Source organism: Vitis riparia, chromosome 7 (genome assembly GCF_004353265.1).
Source record: "Vitis riparia cultivar Riparia Gloire de Montpellier isolate 1030 chromosome 7, EGFV_Vit.rip_1.0, whole genome shotgun sequence".
NCBI lineage: Eukaryota > Viridiplantae > Streptophyta > Magnoliopsida > Vitales > Vitaceae > Vitis > Vitis riparia.
Window position 1 is genome coordinate 7247509 of NC_048437.1, and position 18477 is coordinate 7265985.

Genomic DNA, 18477 nt, shown 5'->3' on the forward strand with positions numbered 1-18477 from the left:
GGGGGCAACCCTCCATGCCTTCTCCCTTTTTTATCCACAAAAGAACCATGTCATCTTAACAAATTCCTTCTAACTAAAGAATGCATAACCCACTGCACATCGAAAAGGGAGAAAATCAAATTTCACAACATCCTAACCTTGCCACAAAACAGGAGTAGGTGATCAGTAATTTCCTCTTCTTCTTTGCACAAGTAGCACCTATTTAGGATATTCCAACCCCTCTTTTTCAGCTGGTCGATAGTAAAAAATTCAGCTCTAAGATGCCTCTTAAGCAAAAAAACTCACCCTTACTAGAGCCCCAGACATCCAAACTCCATGGGAAAGGGTCTCTAGAAGTCCTTGTATAGAAACGATAAAGGGACCTAACTAAAAATTTGTCATTCTTACTGTCTCTTCAACTCATAATATCTTCCACTTCTCCTCACAACCAAGGGTTGTAGTTTTCGAAACAAAGACTCCCCTTCTCCCATCTTCCAATCATTAAGATGTCTTGAAAAGTGAGGACTCCAGCTACTCAAATCCCGGCCCTCCTCCCATACTTTTGACACCCAACCATCTTTATTAATTGCCAAACGAAATAAGTTAGGAAAAGCTTCTTTCAAGGTTAGGTCCTCACACCACAAGTCTTTCCAAAATTTAACCCTTCTCTCATTCCCTACCATAAAGCGGGATCTACATCTTATGTCCTCCTATTCATTTTTTATGGCTTTCCACACCCCCACATCATAAGCTTCTCTTACTCCTCTTGAACACCACCCCCCATCCTCTATTTCGAACTTCCCGATGATTATTTGTTTCCAAATGGGCTCCCTTTCTTCTACAAATCTCCAACTCCACTTCCAGAGCAAGGTTTTGTTTAGGGCCACAAGATTGTGAATTCCTAGGCCTCATTTTACATTAATAATATCAATCCCTTAAAAGGCTTCATTTTATTGATATGGATACAAATATAGACATAGAAGCCCCTTTCTTTAAACTCGAAATGGTTGTCACCAAGAGTTGTCAACAATACCTACTGATTAGATAATTGGAATCCTTGGTTATTGAAGATACGTAATCTAAAAAGTTCATCATGATACAGTTACATGGTTTTAAAAGGTGCTCTTAAAGCACACTGGGGCCCAAGGCACAACCACTCCCTAGGTTTTTTTTTATAGATAAAGAAAAAAAATATATTAAAAAGAAGCGCTAATCAACCACCACCGAGTTATATGGCCTTGCTTGCCAAGACATGCGCCTTGTTGAAGAGGCACGCCTTGTTTACTTTACTTTTCCTTTTTAAGCACTTTTTTTTTTTTTTGATAGGATTTCCTTTTTAAGCACTTTTACTCTTGAAATTTCTAATTGTATATTGAAATTCATTTAATTTTATTACTTTTGTGTTTAATGCTTCTTTTAAATGTTTGGAATCTTAAATTTTTCTTACTCATTAGATTAGATCACATTATATAAAATTGATATGCATCAGTTTCACTTGACTCAAATGCACACCTAGTGTTGCGGCTTGTGCCTCAGCTATAAGAGACTTTTGCACCTTTTTTTTTTAGGTAAATTTTTGTCCCCATTGGGACTTGAACCTAGAACCTCCCACAAACCCTCCCCATTGACCTAACGCTACTACCCTCATTGATCAAAGCATCATTACCGCGAAGCCCATCCCCCAAAACCAATAAATAAGCAATTACCCTATTTTAATTTCAACAAACCCAAGTACATACTTTTATTTCTAGTGTCGGTTAATCAAAATAATCTAATGCTAAGTTTAATAGGTCATCTTACCTTGCATACCAACTGACAAAAATTTACTATCTAATAGTTTTTCTAAAAATTATTTCTGAACATGACCTTGATCACCAATTTGCTAGTTCCTATGATTGAAGAGAAAAGTATATATAATTTTTCATAAAAATAAATAATTAATAAAATAAAATAAAATACCTGTTTTTTTTTTTTTGTAGGTAATAAAATAAAATACCTGTTGGGTGTGAATTTGATGAAGAATCTCCCGCCGGAAGGCATACAGTGGCAAACCATCCTTAAGCCTGCGACATTCTCTTCTAATCAAGTGATAAATTCTACTCCAATCAAAATCACCATTAAACCTAAACACCTCAATCTCCTCGTCATAGCATTGCTGAGAATGCTTCCCTTCAAGATAATTGAGTATGCAACTCATAGAAGATTTGAATTCCTTCAACCTCTTTGAAATCAAATCCCTCTCACAAAGCAACCCATTCTTCTCGCTGGTAAGCTTTTCATGAGCAGCGATTTTATTAGGCTTCCTAAGCAGGCCCTGAACTTTTGCAATCTCATCAGAGAGATGCTGCAGCTCGTTCTGCCACTTCTTGACTTCTTCGCCTTCAAGAATTGCCCTAATATGATTCCCGAATGTGGTTTGGAGCCGACTCCGAAGCTCGTCTTCATCAGATGGCATAATAATGTTCCGTATCAACTTCGGAGTGAAAAGATGTTTGCCTTCCAGACGTAATTCCCACAAATATACCATTGTTTCAAGCGTATCCACCCATTGACGGAAAAACAAGGTTGCTGCAATAGGACCTGATGATAGAACGGTAACCTTCTCAGGCATCAATTTACATGTGGCGAGTAATTCATCTACGTCGATCTTCTTAAAACCCCCAAGCCCAGGCCGAAGCTCGATGATGAAGTTCGGAGGACTTGGCCGGAACGGAGGCGCAACTTCTGGACGCAGATTCTGCCTACAATTCGATGGGAACTCATCACTTCTTTCTTCGAACTGAGGCCGTACCGACCGTGTATTCCCCGGGGAGAAGCCTCTCCGTGGGTTCGCCGGCGGTCCTTGCCGCCGATAAGTAGCCGGACCAACTCCCCTCATGGCATAGAGAGGAACGCAGATAAGAAAAACCCTAGAAATGACCCGACAGAGGATCAAAGAAGTTACAGAGCGAGCAGAACGGAGTTGGACGATGACAAAGTTAAAGACTTGAAGATTAAAGGCTTCGCTTTGTGCTTGTGACTCGGTTTTATGTGCACCCGCGCATTTAAATTAAGTGTCGGACAAGTTTCCAAAACTCACCCTGAAAGGCTCTGGATTAATAAGGAAGGTTAAAAGGTACGGAAGGTTAAAACTTGAAGGTCAGGTCGGTGCGGTTGCTTTAGCCTCTAGCTTTACGCCCCTACTCGTACGATTAACGACTATCGAGTCTAGGGCTCTAGGGCTAAGAAATCGGTCCAAGCTCGTTCCAAAAGTCGATCCAGTTACTGCGCTGGGTCTCACCCAAATTACATTACTCTTAAATTTACTGTATCGCACTGTATCTCAAAAGATTGCATACTCTTTATCATATATCTCGATTGATAAAATGGAAATTAAAAGACCTAATTTTATTTTTCAAATAAATCCAATTAAATTTTATTGCTTTAACAATTAGGCAGAGCAGGCAGTCTAGCCTTAATGACGTGATGTCTTAAGTTTATCTTTTTTTTTTTTGAATAGCTTGGAAGCCAAGCCACTTTAGTCACAGTGATGCTTGACTCTGTTTTTCTCCTCCTGAAAGGAGTGGCCCCCGATTCCTCGTTCGGGACAGAAAAAGAACAAATCGTTCACCATGCTGGTTTTACTCTTTCTTTTTGGGTTAAATAAGAGGGCACAGGATATGGTATAGTGACATGGCCTTTTTGCGTCCTTCACACCTTATTCTATATAAAAGTAAAATAATTGTGGGACTAGACTCCATGGCTATCATCAGCCATGAGTCATCACCCACATATATAATATAGTTATTAAACTTATTCGGTTCACTAAAATATGTTTATAAAAGTAGTGTACATAAAGATGTTAAGTCCAACTTTAAGTTTGCACACGAGGGGATGCAAATCTCCATCTCAATCTAGAAAAGACGGAGATGAACACCGAGTATTTATAGAATATTAGTAGTTAATAAACTCAAATAAAATAAATAAAAATTACAATTGTAAGATTAATACGATTATAACTACAAAAATAATCCAATTAAGAAAAATTGAAACTCTACTATGGGGGCTTAAATGCCGTTAAAAGTTTTTAAAACATTGTTGTTTAATTTAAAAAACTTTTAGTTCCTTATGAACTTTATGTAAATTATATTAGTATTTTCCAAATTTTTTTAATACGGTCAAATCGTAAACTTTAAACTGCATAGTTTAATGTACCAAGGATTTGATATTTTGATTTATATTTGTAAAATAAAAATATATTTATAGAGTGAGAATCAATTCATATTCTAAACAAGTATCAAAATTATTTTAATATTTCAATAATCCGGTAGTGACTAAAGACAGAAAAGAGATTTTGATTTTGATTAGATTACCTAGAAAACCAAATTAACAAAGTATAGAATTTCCCATGATTTCGATTTAGCGGCCCAAATCGAATCTTTAATTTCCCCTTAAATTAGTTACGTAATTTCAGAAAGTAGAATTTTGGAAATTTTATGTTATATAGGATAGCAGCTTAAAGATAACTCTGCTTTTATATACTATTAAGTGACCGTTATGATCTCCATGATTTTGGCATCAATCTTTGTGTCCACGTGGCAGAAATGCAGAATGTCGTTGGCATATGTAGGACCTATCGTACACAGAAATGAAGCCTCTCTGGAGAAGAAAGAATCTGGAAGAGTCACGAGGTTCACGTTGATTGTCATCTTTGAAGCGCATGACTGCACCGCCAGTGGATTGAACTCAGCCGGATTTGAGTTTAAGTCCAAAATTATCCATTTGTTAAAAAAAATTATAAGAATATTATCTCAAAATATTTGTCAAATTAATATTTTGTATTCACGTAAGCATCTACATAGATTTTTTTTTAAGTGTAAAAAATAATTATTGGTGACTGTGATTTTACAATTTTTCTTAAAACTGTAGTTAGTAACATCAAAATTATTTTTAATCAATGTTTGTTTTAATAATATTATAATTTTAATATTATTTTTAAAATATTATTTATCATAGTAACTGTGATTTTAAAAATATTATAAAAACCACGACAGTGATTTTACAATTTTCTTTAAAATCATAGTTACAACTTGTTTTAAATTTTTTCATTGTAAAAAAGTTTATTTATGAGTAGGAAAAATTTCTTACAATTTTCCATTGTCAATTTTAAATTATATTTTTTTTACAAATTATCTTTAATAAATTTTTTGGTTACGATTGTTTTAAAATTATATATATATATATATCTTTATTTTTTCACATTTTCCTTGAAATTTTGAGAAAAGAATTTAGCTTACATGCATTCCCATAAAAATGTATATATTTATGTTAAATAAAATATTTATTTAAGGAAATTTGTAAGAAACGAACTTTAAGAAAATTTGGTACATCATTAAGAAATTTTGGTACATCCATAATTTATACTAAAATTAAAAATAAAAAAGCAAAGTTCTAAAATCTCATATTTTTTTAGTTATGATTATATGAGTCATTCTCTAATTGTGGTTTTATAGTTATTATGACAAAAAAAAAAAAAATTATGCTTATTATGATAAAAAAATATTTTAAAAATAATATTAAAATCACAATATTATTAAAACGAGCGTATATTAAAAATAATTTTGAAATCATAGTTACTAACTATGATTTTAAGGATATTTTTGAAATTTTTAAAATCATAATTTTTTTACACCTAAAAAAAAAATTTATATGAATGCTTGCGTGAATATAAAAAATTAGATTGATAAATATTTTATGACGGGTACTATTCTTGTCTCTTTTTTCAACAAATGGATTATTTTGGACTTAAGCTGGCCGGATTTTACCAATCCGTACGAGAATTCCAAATGACATCGCCAATGTTGGGACCCTGATTGGGATTTGGGAGCCAACCACATCCTCTTTTTTCGCGGATATTATTAAATTCAATACACAAAGCACCAATCAAATTTGCTTTACGCGTACTTGTACGTTGTAACTTGAGTGGTTTGGACAGGATTTATCACAATGCCTTTCCTCTTTTTTTTTTTTTTTTTTTTGCCTTTTTCTATCTCAAATTTTACTTTCTAATTACCTTTCAGCGTAGCATTCAAGCTATTATTAATTTATCACTTAAATATTTTTAGTCATCTTGTCAATGGGAGTTCCTGAAAGCAAAAAAAGAAAAAGCAACCAATCAACTCTTAAAGTTAAGACCGCTAAAATGAAAAGGAAAAGAAGAAGCAACTCATATTGTACGGTTTTGTTCAAAGGATGCTGCGGATAAGGATCTACTTAGGGTTTAGTAGAGATGGGTTCCAACCACCATGGCTGGGCATTTCTTAAGCCAAAATCAAACTGCATTGAAATACAAAAATCCTTCCTCCTCTTTTTCTAATAATAATAAAAAAAATGAACCTTCTAAAAATAATTTAATTTAATTTAATATTAATACTTATTTGGCATAGAAAAAAAAGAATATACCATTAAGCTGAACATCTGATTTATATTTTAAAAATGGTATCAGAAAGACCTAGAATTCCAATGCAACAAATTTTACAACATAATGCCTCACTTGGAAGAGAACAATGGCATCCATCTGCCGCTAACTGGCAAATTTCTCAACTCAGACTGGCTCATGTGTCGTGTACACCACCAGATAGGCTCTCTCGATGCTTTGTTTTACTATTTTTGTTGATGACTCCCATTAACATGGCCAGCGATGTCCAGACCGATATGCCCCATTTTTTCACGTTTCGTCTCCAAATACCTTCTATTCTCCATGGTTATGGGTGCCAACAATGGAACCCTGCCTACAATGGCCAAACCATATCCTTTAAGTCCATGGTATTTTGCAGGGTTGTTTGTCATCAGCTTCATTGTATGAACACCGAGATCTCTAAGTATCTGCCACAATAAAAATTATAAAATAAAAATCACACATTTAACCATCTAAGAAATACACCAGAAACAGAACACCTCCCATAATTGTTTAAAAGACACGGTGTTGGTGGAAAGTGAAAGCTACTAACTGCCAAAAGAATATGAAATGTAAGGAAAGGAACTCCTATCAAAATTTAAAGTTAACTCCATGAGCTATTTGTTCTGAACTGACGCTTTCGCAAGTTACAGCAAACAATTAAACTCTATAGTAATTAATTTTATAATGGATAGATATCTACTATACTATGAGTCATAGTTTAAATAAAATTAGACATGGACCGGACAAAATTCTGGTGGGAATAACCAAGTAAGGGTGTCAATTCTATGTTGATGTAAGGATGGATTCATGTACTCAGCATGGTTAGCTAGGTGACTTAAGATACATAGACAAGACCAGCGTAGCTTGATCCATGATCTGAAAATAATTTTTGTGACTAGAAATCAAGTACATAATTCACAAAACAGTACCTGTGCTCCTATGCCATACTCCCGAGAATCAACGGGCAATCCCAGCTCTTCATTGGCTTCGACTGTGTCACGTCCATCATCCTGTAGGTTGTAAGCACGGAGCTTGTGTCCCAAACCAATTCCCCTTCCCTCATGTCCACGGAGATACACCAAGACACCTCTACCCTCAGCTTCGATTTGCTGCATTGCAAGTGCTAGCTGGTTTCCACAGTCACATCTGCCTGACCCAAATATGTCACCAGTGAGGCACTCAGAATGTACCCTCACAAGAATATCTTGTCCATTCCCTATCTCACCCTGTATATTTAAAAACCCTGTTATGCTTGGAGAAACATTAATTAAAAACTCAAGTTTACTTTATTTTAGTCATCAACGACCCATATTCAGTGGTGGCAGTAATTTTACCCTGATTGATAACATAAACAAAATGCATGATATAAAGAAAGATGTGATGTTGTGATGATTTGGCTAAGGAAAGATATGCAATTCTTATAAACATTCAATAAAGATACAAAGATCACACAAACAAAAAATCAACAAAAAGAAATTATCTTTAGAGAATAACCATAAAAAAGGAAGAAGCTAGGTGCACAAAATCTTGGACATCTTCAAAGAAGTTCCTCTTAAGATTCTTGAAGTTCTTCAACGAACAATTTTAGGTTACATCAAATAGCCTCACCTCCCAACAAGCAAACATACTTCCAGCCCAATGGTATACAGAGTCTTGTCATCTCCCAAGCACCAGCAAATCAGTTAGGGATGTGCATACTAGTGTATGAGATAATCTAGGATCATTATCACCATTATCATAGTCTATACAAAGTTTCATCTGATGCATCCATATCCAACAAAGTTTCATCAACACATTTAAGGAGTCAACAACAATCCACACAGTTATCACGTTCCAGATATGTGTTATAGGAAAAATTGATTTGAAACAGAAACACCAAGGATCTTTTTTAACTTTTCACAATGAATATACTAGATGGAGTGTTAATAGAGTTAATAGACGAATTTTTTTAATTGTTTTTGGACTTTCTTTACCCCATAGAGATATTGACTAGAACATAACTTCTTTGCAAGGCCCGGGAGAATTCCATTCTCAGAAAATTTCTTCTAGGCACATTGCACGTTCCTCAAACATTTAATAAATTTCCTTGAACATGGATTATGGAAACAGGCATTTTAGAAAATGAGAAATGAAATAGACTGAGACACTAGATGAAGCTTTTCCACCAATCTGATGAATAGACACGACTTGTTCCAACTTGGTATATTCTTTATTATGGAATCACAACACCAATTGCTAAATGCTTTTACATATCAATAAACCCAAAGAAAGAGCCCAGGGTGGGAGATAGGGAGTCTCTCCAGCCAATCACAATTTCAGCTGAGTTTTTCTTCAACTTCACCCAAAACCAAAAGCTACCCCAATGGTTGAACACCTTAAAATTGATTTCAGGTTAGCAACCTCTTCAATAGTGGCATCAAGAAAAATCATGGTTTAATTAGAAACCGTATACATGACACCTCTCTAGCATCTGTCCACAACTAAAAACATTGCAAGTTCTCTTTTTGAGGACAACATTCCAACAGGCATACACCACAGTATATGGAAGAGGAAATGCCAAATAGGATATCCTAGTATTAATGCACTTTAAACTTGCAAAAAATCCTATCAATAAAAGAGGTAGACATGCTCTACATTCTCCATTTGGCACCAAAACCACTATTACCAGTTCGTATAACAGGAAAAAGAGAAGGAAAAGAAAACAACACCTCATCTATATGATTAAGGTAATATTTCATCTAGCGTAAGACCTCCACTATAGACCTCCATTACAACATGATTGTTAGGAAGTGTCCCAAATTCCTAATTAGTATAAATTTCCTTTTTTGTAAAGAATATTATATAAAATATTTTTAGGTTGATATATTATTGTAATATTGGACTTCCTTATAGAATAAGGAAGGTTGTTGGAAATATCCCTATAAATATTCTAAGTCATGAGGGAAAAAAATAATGAGATGGAGATGGGCTTGTAAAGACTATACAAGGTGGATAGAGATGTAAGGAAGAACGGGAGGCATCCGGTGGAGCGAGAAGGCTCGTGGTAGGGTAGGGATATGAAGAGTGGGGAAACATGGGATGGATTGTATCTTGTTACATCCACTGTAATGTTCTAGTTCTATCTTCTATAATGTTATCTATTGTATAATGAAATAATTCTCCCTCATCCGTGGACATAGGCATGGTTGGCCGAACCACATTAAAACCTTGTGTACTGTTTGTGTTGATTATTTTATCTTTGTGTTCTTGATTAACGATGTTTGCATCAAAGCTTCTGTCGTTGTAACAAACTGGTATTAGAGCTTTGAGTTGAAGATTTTTGGAAGAGTAAAAGATCACAGAACACACAAGATGAAAACAAAAAGAATTTTCAGTTGATAGTGGAGTTGATTGCTTTCTCGTGGTAATATGATATAAAAGCTTGTGTCATGGAAAGTTTGAAGATTGACTTCATGGAATTTGAAGATTGACTCATTGGAATTGGGTCAAAGGTGAAGATTGTTAGGAAGTGTCCCAAATTCCTAGTTAGTATAGATTCCTTTTTTGTAAATAATATTATATAGAATATTTCTAAGTTGATATATTATTGTAATGTTAGACTTCCTTATAGAATAAGGAAGGTTGTTGGAAATATCCCTATAAATGTTCTAGGTCATGAGGGGAAAAAAGTTATGAGATGGAGATGGGCTTGTAAAGACTAAGGTAGATAGAGATGTGAGGAAAAACAGGAGGTATCCGGTGGAGCGAGAAAACTCATGGTAGGGTAGGGATACGAAGAGTGGGGAAACATGGGATGTTTTGGGAACCCAATAACTATATCTGGTTATGTCCTCTGTAATGTTCTCTATTGTATAGTGAAATAATTCTCTCTCATCCGTGGACATAATGGTTGGTCGAACCACATTAAAACCTCGTGTACCGTTTGTGTTGATTATTTTATCTTTGTGTTCTTGATTAACGATGTTTGCATCAAAGCTTCGCCGTCGTAACAATGATAAACTTACCTGATGGAAATGATTGCCTTATAAAGCCAATAAGTCATATTATTTATAAAATGAGTTCTATTATCACTTCCAAATTATGGGTATGATTAATATCATGTTAAGATGTTATATGTTATTCATTGTTTACATTGTATAGAAATCATGTAAATGGTAATAAACAATTTACAAGGAGTTATGATTGTTTTATATTCCTTGTTACCTAAAAATATATTCACAACTAGTGAGTGTCAACCAAACAACATACTTTATAATTGGTTATCACATGTGGTATAACTAATGTGATAAATTAGCATGTCTCAACCACTAGAGTAGAAGATTTTTAGGAAAAATTCTAGGTTTTTGTAAAATGAAAAATTATTGAACAACATTTACCATAAATCTCTTGGACTTACTATTGTCAATGAAAAAATATGGTGTTTTATTCAAAATTTATAGAAAGGTCTTAAAATCTTGAGGGTGTTACTAAGTCATATATGGTTAATGTGATTTTGAAATTATCAACTGATGATGCGTAATTAAAGTCCATATATAAATATGTTGAAACATATTAATTATCATGAGGGCTATTAAACATCTAATGAAGGATCCATCACTCCTGTTGTATAACAGAACATTATAATTTGTGTCTTTTGTGGATCGGACTTTAAGGTTAGCTCAGGGAAGAAGGGTGTCGGCAAGGGATCCAACCAGTACAAGTCGAAAATATGCTTCATTAATCTATATACATATAAGTTGAGGGTATTATAAGTGCCATGGGCATTTCAACCATGTCAACTTATATGGAATATCAATTGATGGACAAGATTGCACTTGCAAAGTTAAGACTGAATTAACATGATTAGTTTAATAATTAAGAGTTAATCCTAAGATCGGAATTTAATTACCCTATTGGTGGCTCTTTATGTTAATTCATGAATCCTATTTTACAAATAAATTAATTTAGAAAAAAAAATTCACAGCTTTCAATACTAGTTCATATGTTAGCATTCTAGGGTTCATGAAACTTAAACAAGAAGCTATTTCTTACAGGATTCATGCGACATAAAAAGGAAGTTAAATGTATCATATTAGAGGATACATGTATCTTGATCAAAAAGCTAATAATGTTGTCAGTATATTAATTTACAAATCGCGAATTCTAAAAAGTGAATGTGCAGCTCTTTTGTGTTTTTTTTGGATGGTTTGGATGGAAAGGAATAGTAAGGCGTTCGATAACAAAGAACTTTTTGATCAAGGAATTAAACTTTTTTTTTTTTGTAATCTTTGGGGGTGGTCCAAATTGTTTATAGTTCTAGGCCTTTTCTCTATTGTAGATTTTGTGGATTGAATAGGGTCATGTTGAAGAGTGTTTTTTTTTGTTAGTCCATCTTTCTTTTTTTGGTTGCACTTTTGGCATCCTTTGTATACTCTCTTTATACTTTGGGGCGTTTTCGACGTTTCTCTTTTTAATACACATTTTCTCTTTACCTGTAAAAAAAAAAAGTGAATGTGCCCTTAAGGCCTAACTCAAGTGGTAAAGGAGTTGAGGAGGATTGGTGGGAGTTTCCAGGTTCAAGTCCCAATGGGGACAAAAAATGACCTATTAAAAAAAAAAAGTCTAAAATGTGAATGTATGCTATTAAGAATAACCACGTTTCTTGAATTTTCTAATGGGAGAAAGATCCCCACAAATCCCATGATACTTTCACTTTAAAAATCTCTATAGATATATGAAAAGATTATTGTATTGAAAAAACTTTGCAAGTGAAGGGCATCATTTTCTATCTCTATTTTGGGAGGTTGAAGTTCAAACTTCAGGGAAGCATTGCATGTGAGTTTAGGAGTTTGCATTTGTGAACCTTGTGAGGTTTTCTTAAATTCTTCATTATTGAACCTATATGGATTATGTGGATAATCTATTAAAAAAATCAGCACTGTATATAAGATATTATGTGCATAAACTATCATCAACAAACAGCAATAATCATGCAAACCACATCCATATTTCTGTCCAGTAAACTGATTGTATAGTTGATTAGCATTAAAAAATGCATGATTTATCCTCTTATTTACTATGAATTGCATAATTCATAGGCCTTACATTGTTCCATTTGATCAATTTTGTCACTTGATACCGTTTTAAGGTAGATTGATGAGTTTATACATGTTTTGCAAGAAAAAGGAATGAAAACCATGCAGGAGAAAAAGCAAAATCAGGAATCACTTAACTTTTTTGATCAGAAATCACTTAACTTTCAAACCCTTTTGTCTCACTTACTTCGCAAGCCCCCCTGCAAAGTGGCCAACAGCCAACTGCACTACCCAAGCAACTTCACTACTCATGGCAGTGGGTCAACTTCGCAAACCAGGCTTGCACACGGCTTTGCAACCCCCTGGCTACCACTTACTTTGCTACCCAGGCAGTTTTATACCAACTAGGCTGCATGACACTTTCCCGCAGGGTGGGGATGTGGGGTTCACTTGCTCCCCTTGCACATGCACCAACTCAACTTCATAAGGCATTCCTCTCGTCCCACTTGGTGAGAAGAAGACCTGCCACATTTCCCTCTTGTCACCTCCACCAACCAAGCAGCTCATGCATGCTCAAAAAGCAGTTTCACTAAGGCAATTGGAAGGACCTGCACCCAATTACCAACGAGCACAACACAAGATATGGATTGCCAACCAAGATACCTAGGAAAGCTACCTTGGATGACGAGACCCTCGAACCTTTCCTTTCTCCCTGATCTTATCTTATCCTATTGTTGCATTATGTCAAAAATTCTATAAATAGCGAGTGTGAGGGAAAAGAGAATAACAAGTCAAGGAAGTAGTTCAGTAGTTAAGAAAAAACTTAACCTCCATGAGAGGATAATTTTTATTTTTATTTTTATTTTTTTAAAAGTAGTTAAGTTCCTTTTTCAATTGGAATCAAGCTTTCTTTTTCTTCGCAAAAACTTTTTTTTTTTTTCATTTTGCTGCCACTGTGAGCAGCTAAATTTACAAGTCAAGATGAGAGAAGGTTGAGGTTATTCCATTATTGCTTTTAGCACAAAGGGAACCTCTGCACCTGAAGAACCTGATTTGACTTGCTCACTCTTAGAGCCAAGCCTGAGCTTGCTGAGACGATGAAGTAAGCATGTCCTCACTGCCATTACAACTTGCTAGTTGCTTGGAAAGGCCTTAAATTGGGAGTTAATGCTTGAATGAGAATTGGGGTACGGAGTCTCTTCATAGCATGAATTGGGTTGGTGCGTAGGAAACAAATAGGAGTTGGCCAAGGAAGGAAGGAGATAAAAGATAAGAGTGTGCCGGCATCTATCAATGATTATGGGCCACACACCATCACCGTGCCATGAGTAGGTGAGGGGGAACCTCAATTAATCCAAGCATTGACACTGTTATTACTCTCATACATTTCTATTGTTGACAACTCACTCGTTTATGAACTTCTTCTTGGACACATTGGATTTAGCTCACTAAAAGTCCATTTGGTGGTGCTTTAAGAAAGCACTTCTAGTTTAAAAAAATAATTTTTGTAGAAAAATTAGACGTTTAGCAAAATTTAGAAAACATTTTTAAAAAGTTGAAAAAATATCTTTAAGTGCGTTTTGGAGAAGCACTGGATGAGTGATTCTCCCAAAAACACTTTCAACAAAAGCACTTGGAATAGCAACACTACCAAACGCATTCTAAATCTCCATGACTGTTTAAACCCCGAGGAAAAACAACATCTGACTCTTGTCAGGTGCTACAATCTATAGTCTTTGTACTTGGGGACTTGACTCTATAATTGCATACCCATCAAAAATCACCAAGCAATAGTTACAATAAAAAGTTCCATTCTCAATATAGGTTCAACTCCAAGCCAACTCGCTGTTTTCTTTTTCTCATAGTTCAGTAACAAGAGGATTGTTTATTAGGAATCAATAAAAACTATGTGAAAGGAAACTAACATGAGAATTAGCTAATTGCCATAAACAGAGTTGGTTTGACAGAGGAACTCGAGATAAAATTAACTGCACCATAGGTGCTGCAGTTTGAAATTGCATATAGAATGCATGTTTTTGGTTGTGTCAAACATGAGGAGAATTTTGAAATAGAAGCATCTGTGTTTGCCTATGATGCTGAATCACTAATGTTAAGCAAATTCAGTATAACCTCGAACATTCACAAGAACAAGGTTTCCACCATGGGCTACAAGAACACAACACAACATGGAGAGTCAACCCTGGCAAGTTAAAATTGGGGAGCATGTTGACATTGCAATTATAGGAATTAACCTTGATAGAAAGGTATGGCAAAAGTCTATCTCATATTGGTGTTAGGAAATAGAGGAAAAGAAAAGACAGTTTCAACAATTAAGTATTCTAATTACCATAGATAGTGTTCGACAATGAAGAGTTTTTAGTTCATAGGTTGAAGCATTCTTTTGTGTGTAGTTTTCGGTCTTGGACAAAGTTGTATATAGATGCTAGACCTTTACATTTAATCGACTTTTTTGATTGGTTGGGTTCTAGGTGAGGGCGGGTGAGGTTTTTTGTATCCCCTCCTTTTTGCTCTTCTTAGCCTTATGACGCCTACTATATACTTCCTGAATGCCTTGGGTTGTCCTCTAGGGCTTCCTTTTTCTAATTTATATATTCTCTTTTGTGTTTACCCATAAAAAAAAAAAAAATTGACTCTTGCTCACCTTAACCATGGCAATATGCTCAACCCCATCCAGCATTGATTTGTAACAGTAGGCCTTAAATGGCCCCCACATAGTGGGTATTGGTGCACCAGCAGCCTTCTCGACTAATTTATCTCGTTTCCTCCTATATCTGGTAAATTTGTAAAAATTATTAGAACAGGTACTTCTTTTGTTAATTCAAAATATATAATAACTAGGGAAGCAATTATCTCTAATAGGAGGAACATTCAATAGGAAGCAGCTTAATTATTTGTTTTTATGTCATTCATATGTTTTTAGAGTGGATGATTCTTGAAGTGCAAGAAGCATACACTAATATGGATAACTTTCTCTTACAACATGAATTTTGCTACTAGAATGAATTCAAATTGTACCATGAGAGGCTTAACTCATTCGTCTTAAATTCCACATCCCAGATTTTCTCAATCTCATCGGAGGAAACATCAACTTCCAACCCTTATGACATGATCATTCAAGTATTCTTTATGATCACATAAGAATTTATTTACATAAAATCAGAGCATGTTAACAATGCTTTTGAATTTTCTGCTTTTGGAATTGGAGCTAGTTCTCCATCAAAACTCTAGGCTGTTAGAAGGCTACAACTAAATCAACTTGATATACATTGTAGGCCCCCATTACCTAACTGTTTAAGCTTAAGTCAACTTGGTAACTTAAAATGGTACCAAATCCTTGCTTTAAAAGAGATCATAAGATTTAACTTATCACTTATTTATTGAACTCATATTCAAACCAAAAGAAGCTGCCTGTGAGGCAGGATGTTAAGAGGTTTTTAGCCCTACTTCATATACATGCTAGTCTATAATTATATAATGTCTTAAAATTAGCCTACTTCATATACATGTTAGCCTACCATTATATAAAAACTTAATTTTTTAAGTCATAATTTCATACCTCATTGTTTATTTATTTATTTCCCTTATTTATCAAACCCACATGCAAAGTATTAGAGGGCTATAGTCTAAATGAGTTTAATATAAATGTTCAACCTACCATCACCTAACAACTTAAGCTTTTGAATCAAATTAGTGGCTTAACAAAGGTAAGAAAAATACTTGAACACACACTTATGAGTTTTCCTTTAATGGTATGCCACAAGTAGGCAAGAATGACACCCTGATTTCATTCAATGACCATGCGATATGCATTTTTTTTCCTAAAAATAATATTGATGAATTCAACAATAATTGCTTGAAAATTCGGCACTAAAAAAGTCCTCATCACATAGTTGATATAACTAGAAATTAGTACTCTACGCAAGGACTGGCATGATTGTTACCTGATTAAATCAGCGATTGTAATAATCTTCAAGTTCTCCACCTCTGCAAATTGGCGAAGCTTTGGCAACCTGGCCATGGAGCCATCATCATCCACAATTTCACATAAAACTGCAACAGGCTCTAACCCAGCCAACACAGCAAGATCAACTGAAGCTTCAGTATGCCCAGCTCTTTTTAAAACCCCTCCCTCCCTGCACTTGAGGGGAAAAATATGACCTGGACGATTGAAATCCTGGGGTTTTGAATCTTTAGATGCAAGAGCTAATATTGTTGTTGCTCTATCATGAGCTGAAACACCAGTTGTCGTCCCATGCTTTGCATCCTAGAAAATCCAATACAACTGATATAAAATGAGAGAAGATTTTGATTATAGTAAACAGTCAAACAGACAATGAACAAATATTGTCCAAATAATTCTCTGAATAGAACCAAAAACTACTATTACAATCAACAACCTTGGGCTCGTCTTCTAATCACCAATCCAACAAGAAATCAGGACCAGCATCACAAACTCTTGTAACTCCAGGCTCCAGAAACCAAGACATTCAATTAGATTATATACACTGGAATCTTCTAAAAGATTTAATATAACATTTTCAACCTTCCCCTGTTCCTGTTTAACTCATCCAGTCTGTTAGACTCAGACATGTTAAACAAGATTCCTTATGAAAAAGCAGAAGAAAACATGCAACAGCATGTTATATACTCCGGACTATGGTGTGTGGGATCATGACTGGGTCATGTTTGTATATTCTGAATGGTGAGAAATAAACTTATTTCATTAGATAAAGCCAAGTAATCCTATATTTTATACCTATTGCAAGTTCAGTATGGATTTTCCACCATAGCTAAAACAGTTTGCACCAAATCCTTGAAAACAGTAGCTTCAGGAAATGTTTATAAGTCTATCTTAAATGCACATCAAAGGAAATGGACAGAGGCTAAAATTATCATTCAACTATATCAATACATACCACTGACACAGTGAAAGCTGTACAAAGTTTCTCTTCATTCTCCTTCTGAGTCACCATCAAAGGAAGTTGCAGCCTCTCTAAGTCTTCTCCTTTCATGCTCACACACACTATCCCGGTCCCATGCTTGACAATAAAGGCCATAGCATGAGGAGTGACCAATGATCCCGCCATTATTAAATCTCCCTCATTTTCTCTGTCTTCATCATCCACAACAATTACAAACTGCAAAAAGCATCCCCAATTACAAAAACATTGACAAAATTTGGAAACCCTACCAATCAATAAATTAAAAAGACAACTGACCTTGCCTTGGCGGATGTCCTCAATGGCCTCAGCGACTGAAGAAAACCCCTCGGTAGGACAATCCAGGTCTAATTCATCATTATCATAAAAAAACTCACTAGTAGTAGAAGTTATCTCTGCGGCAAGGGTCCCAAAAGAGGTCCCTTCTGGTTGGTCTGCCTGTTCATTGAAAAAAGCATCCTCTTCTACCATTCCACTGCTGTTAGAATAAGATAAGAGACCACCATTTCCAGATACCAATGCAACTATCCCTCTATCATTGGCCTTTAAACTCAAGCACGATTGTCTATTGATAGAAGACCACACAGAGCCTGAAAATAGGTACCCATGCTCTGCAAATGGGTTCACACCATTGTAGCGTCTGGAGAAAACCAGAAATCAGCCAAGCATGATTTGCATAAAAATTTATAACACGAAAGCTTTATATTTTGGTGGGACAAAAGTTGCAAGAAAAAAGAAAAACAGAGCCATAAACTTACAGTGAACGAGTAGGGGCAATTGAGGAGGAAGAGAGGTTGAACAAAGCCATGGCTTAAACCGAACCCCAGCCAACAATGAAAAAGGATGAGGTTGCCAAAAGGCCTCTATCGCCAAACTAGCGGTAGGGTACAGAATGAAGGGTTGAGATTACGTGGAGTAGGAGAGCTGGGAAGGGCGTTAGATGAACCGGATCACATCATTTTCTCGTTTATGCGACCGCCCCTTTAGGTGGTTGTGGACTGGTGGGAGAACTCGTGGGGAATGCCCTTGGGATTAAGAAATTAATAGATCACCCTCCAGCAGAGAATTAGCTGCCACGTGTGCG

General features: G+C 35.3%; 2 protein-coding genes across 2 annotated transcripts in view; both read right to left on the bottom strand.

Annotated features, from left to right (window-relative positions):
* LOC117918592 (ATP-dependent RNA helicase DEAH11, chloroplastic-like) overlaps positions 1 to 3159 on the bottom strand; it is a 40198-nt gene extending 37039 nt beyond the window's left edge. The window contains exon 1 of the mRNA XM_034835346.1: positions 1976 to 3159. Coding sequence (XP_034691237.1) covers positions 1976 to 2857 — 882 coding nt within the window. The 5' untranslated portion in view covers positions 2858 to 3159. The remainder of the gene's footprint in view (positions 1 to 1975) is intronic.
* Positions 3160 to 6401: 3242 nt separating this feature from the next.
* LOC117918604 (bifunctional riboflavin biosynthesis protein RIBA 1, chloroplastic-like) lies at positions 6402 to 18389 on the bottom strand. The gene is made up of 7 exons (XM_034835366.1): positions 18152 to 18389; positions 17673 to 18033; positions 17370 to 17591; positions 16395 to 16717; positions 15095 to 15224; positions 7348 to 7644; positions 6402 to 6843 (listed from the first exon to the last, which is right to left on the bottom strand). The coding sequence occupies exons 1-7, from the start codon at positions 18199 to 18201 to the stop codon at positions 6622 to 6624; spliced, it is 1605 nt and encodes a 534-aa protein (XP_034691257.1). The 5' UTR covers positions 18202 to 18389; the 3' UTR covers positions 6402 to 6621.
* Positions 18390 to 18477: the final 88 nt, after the last annotated feature.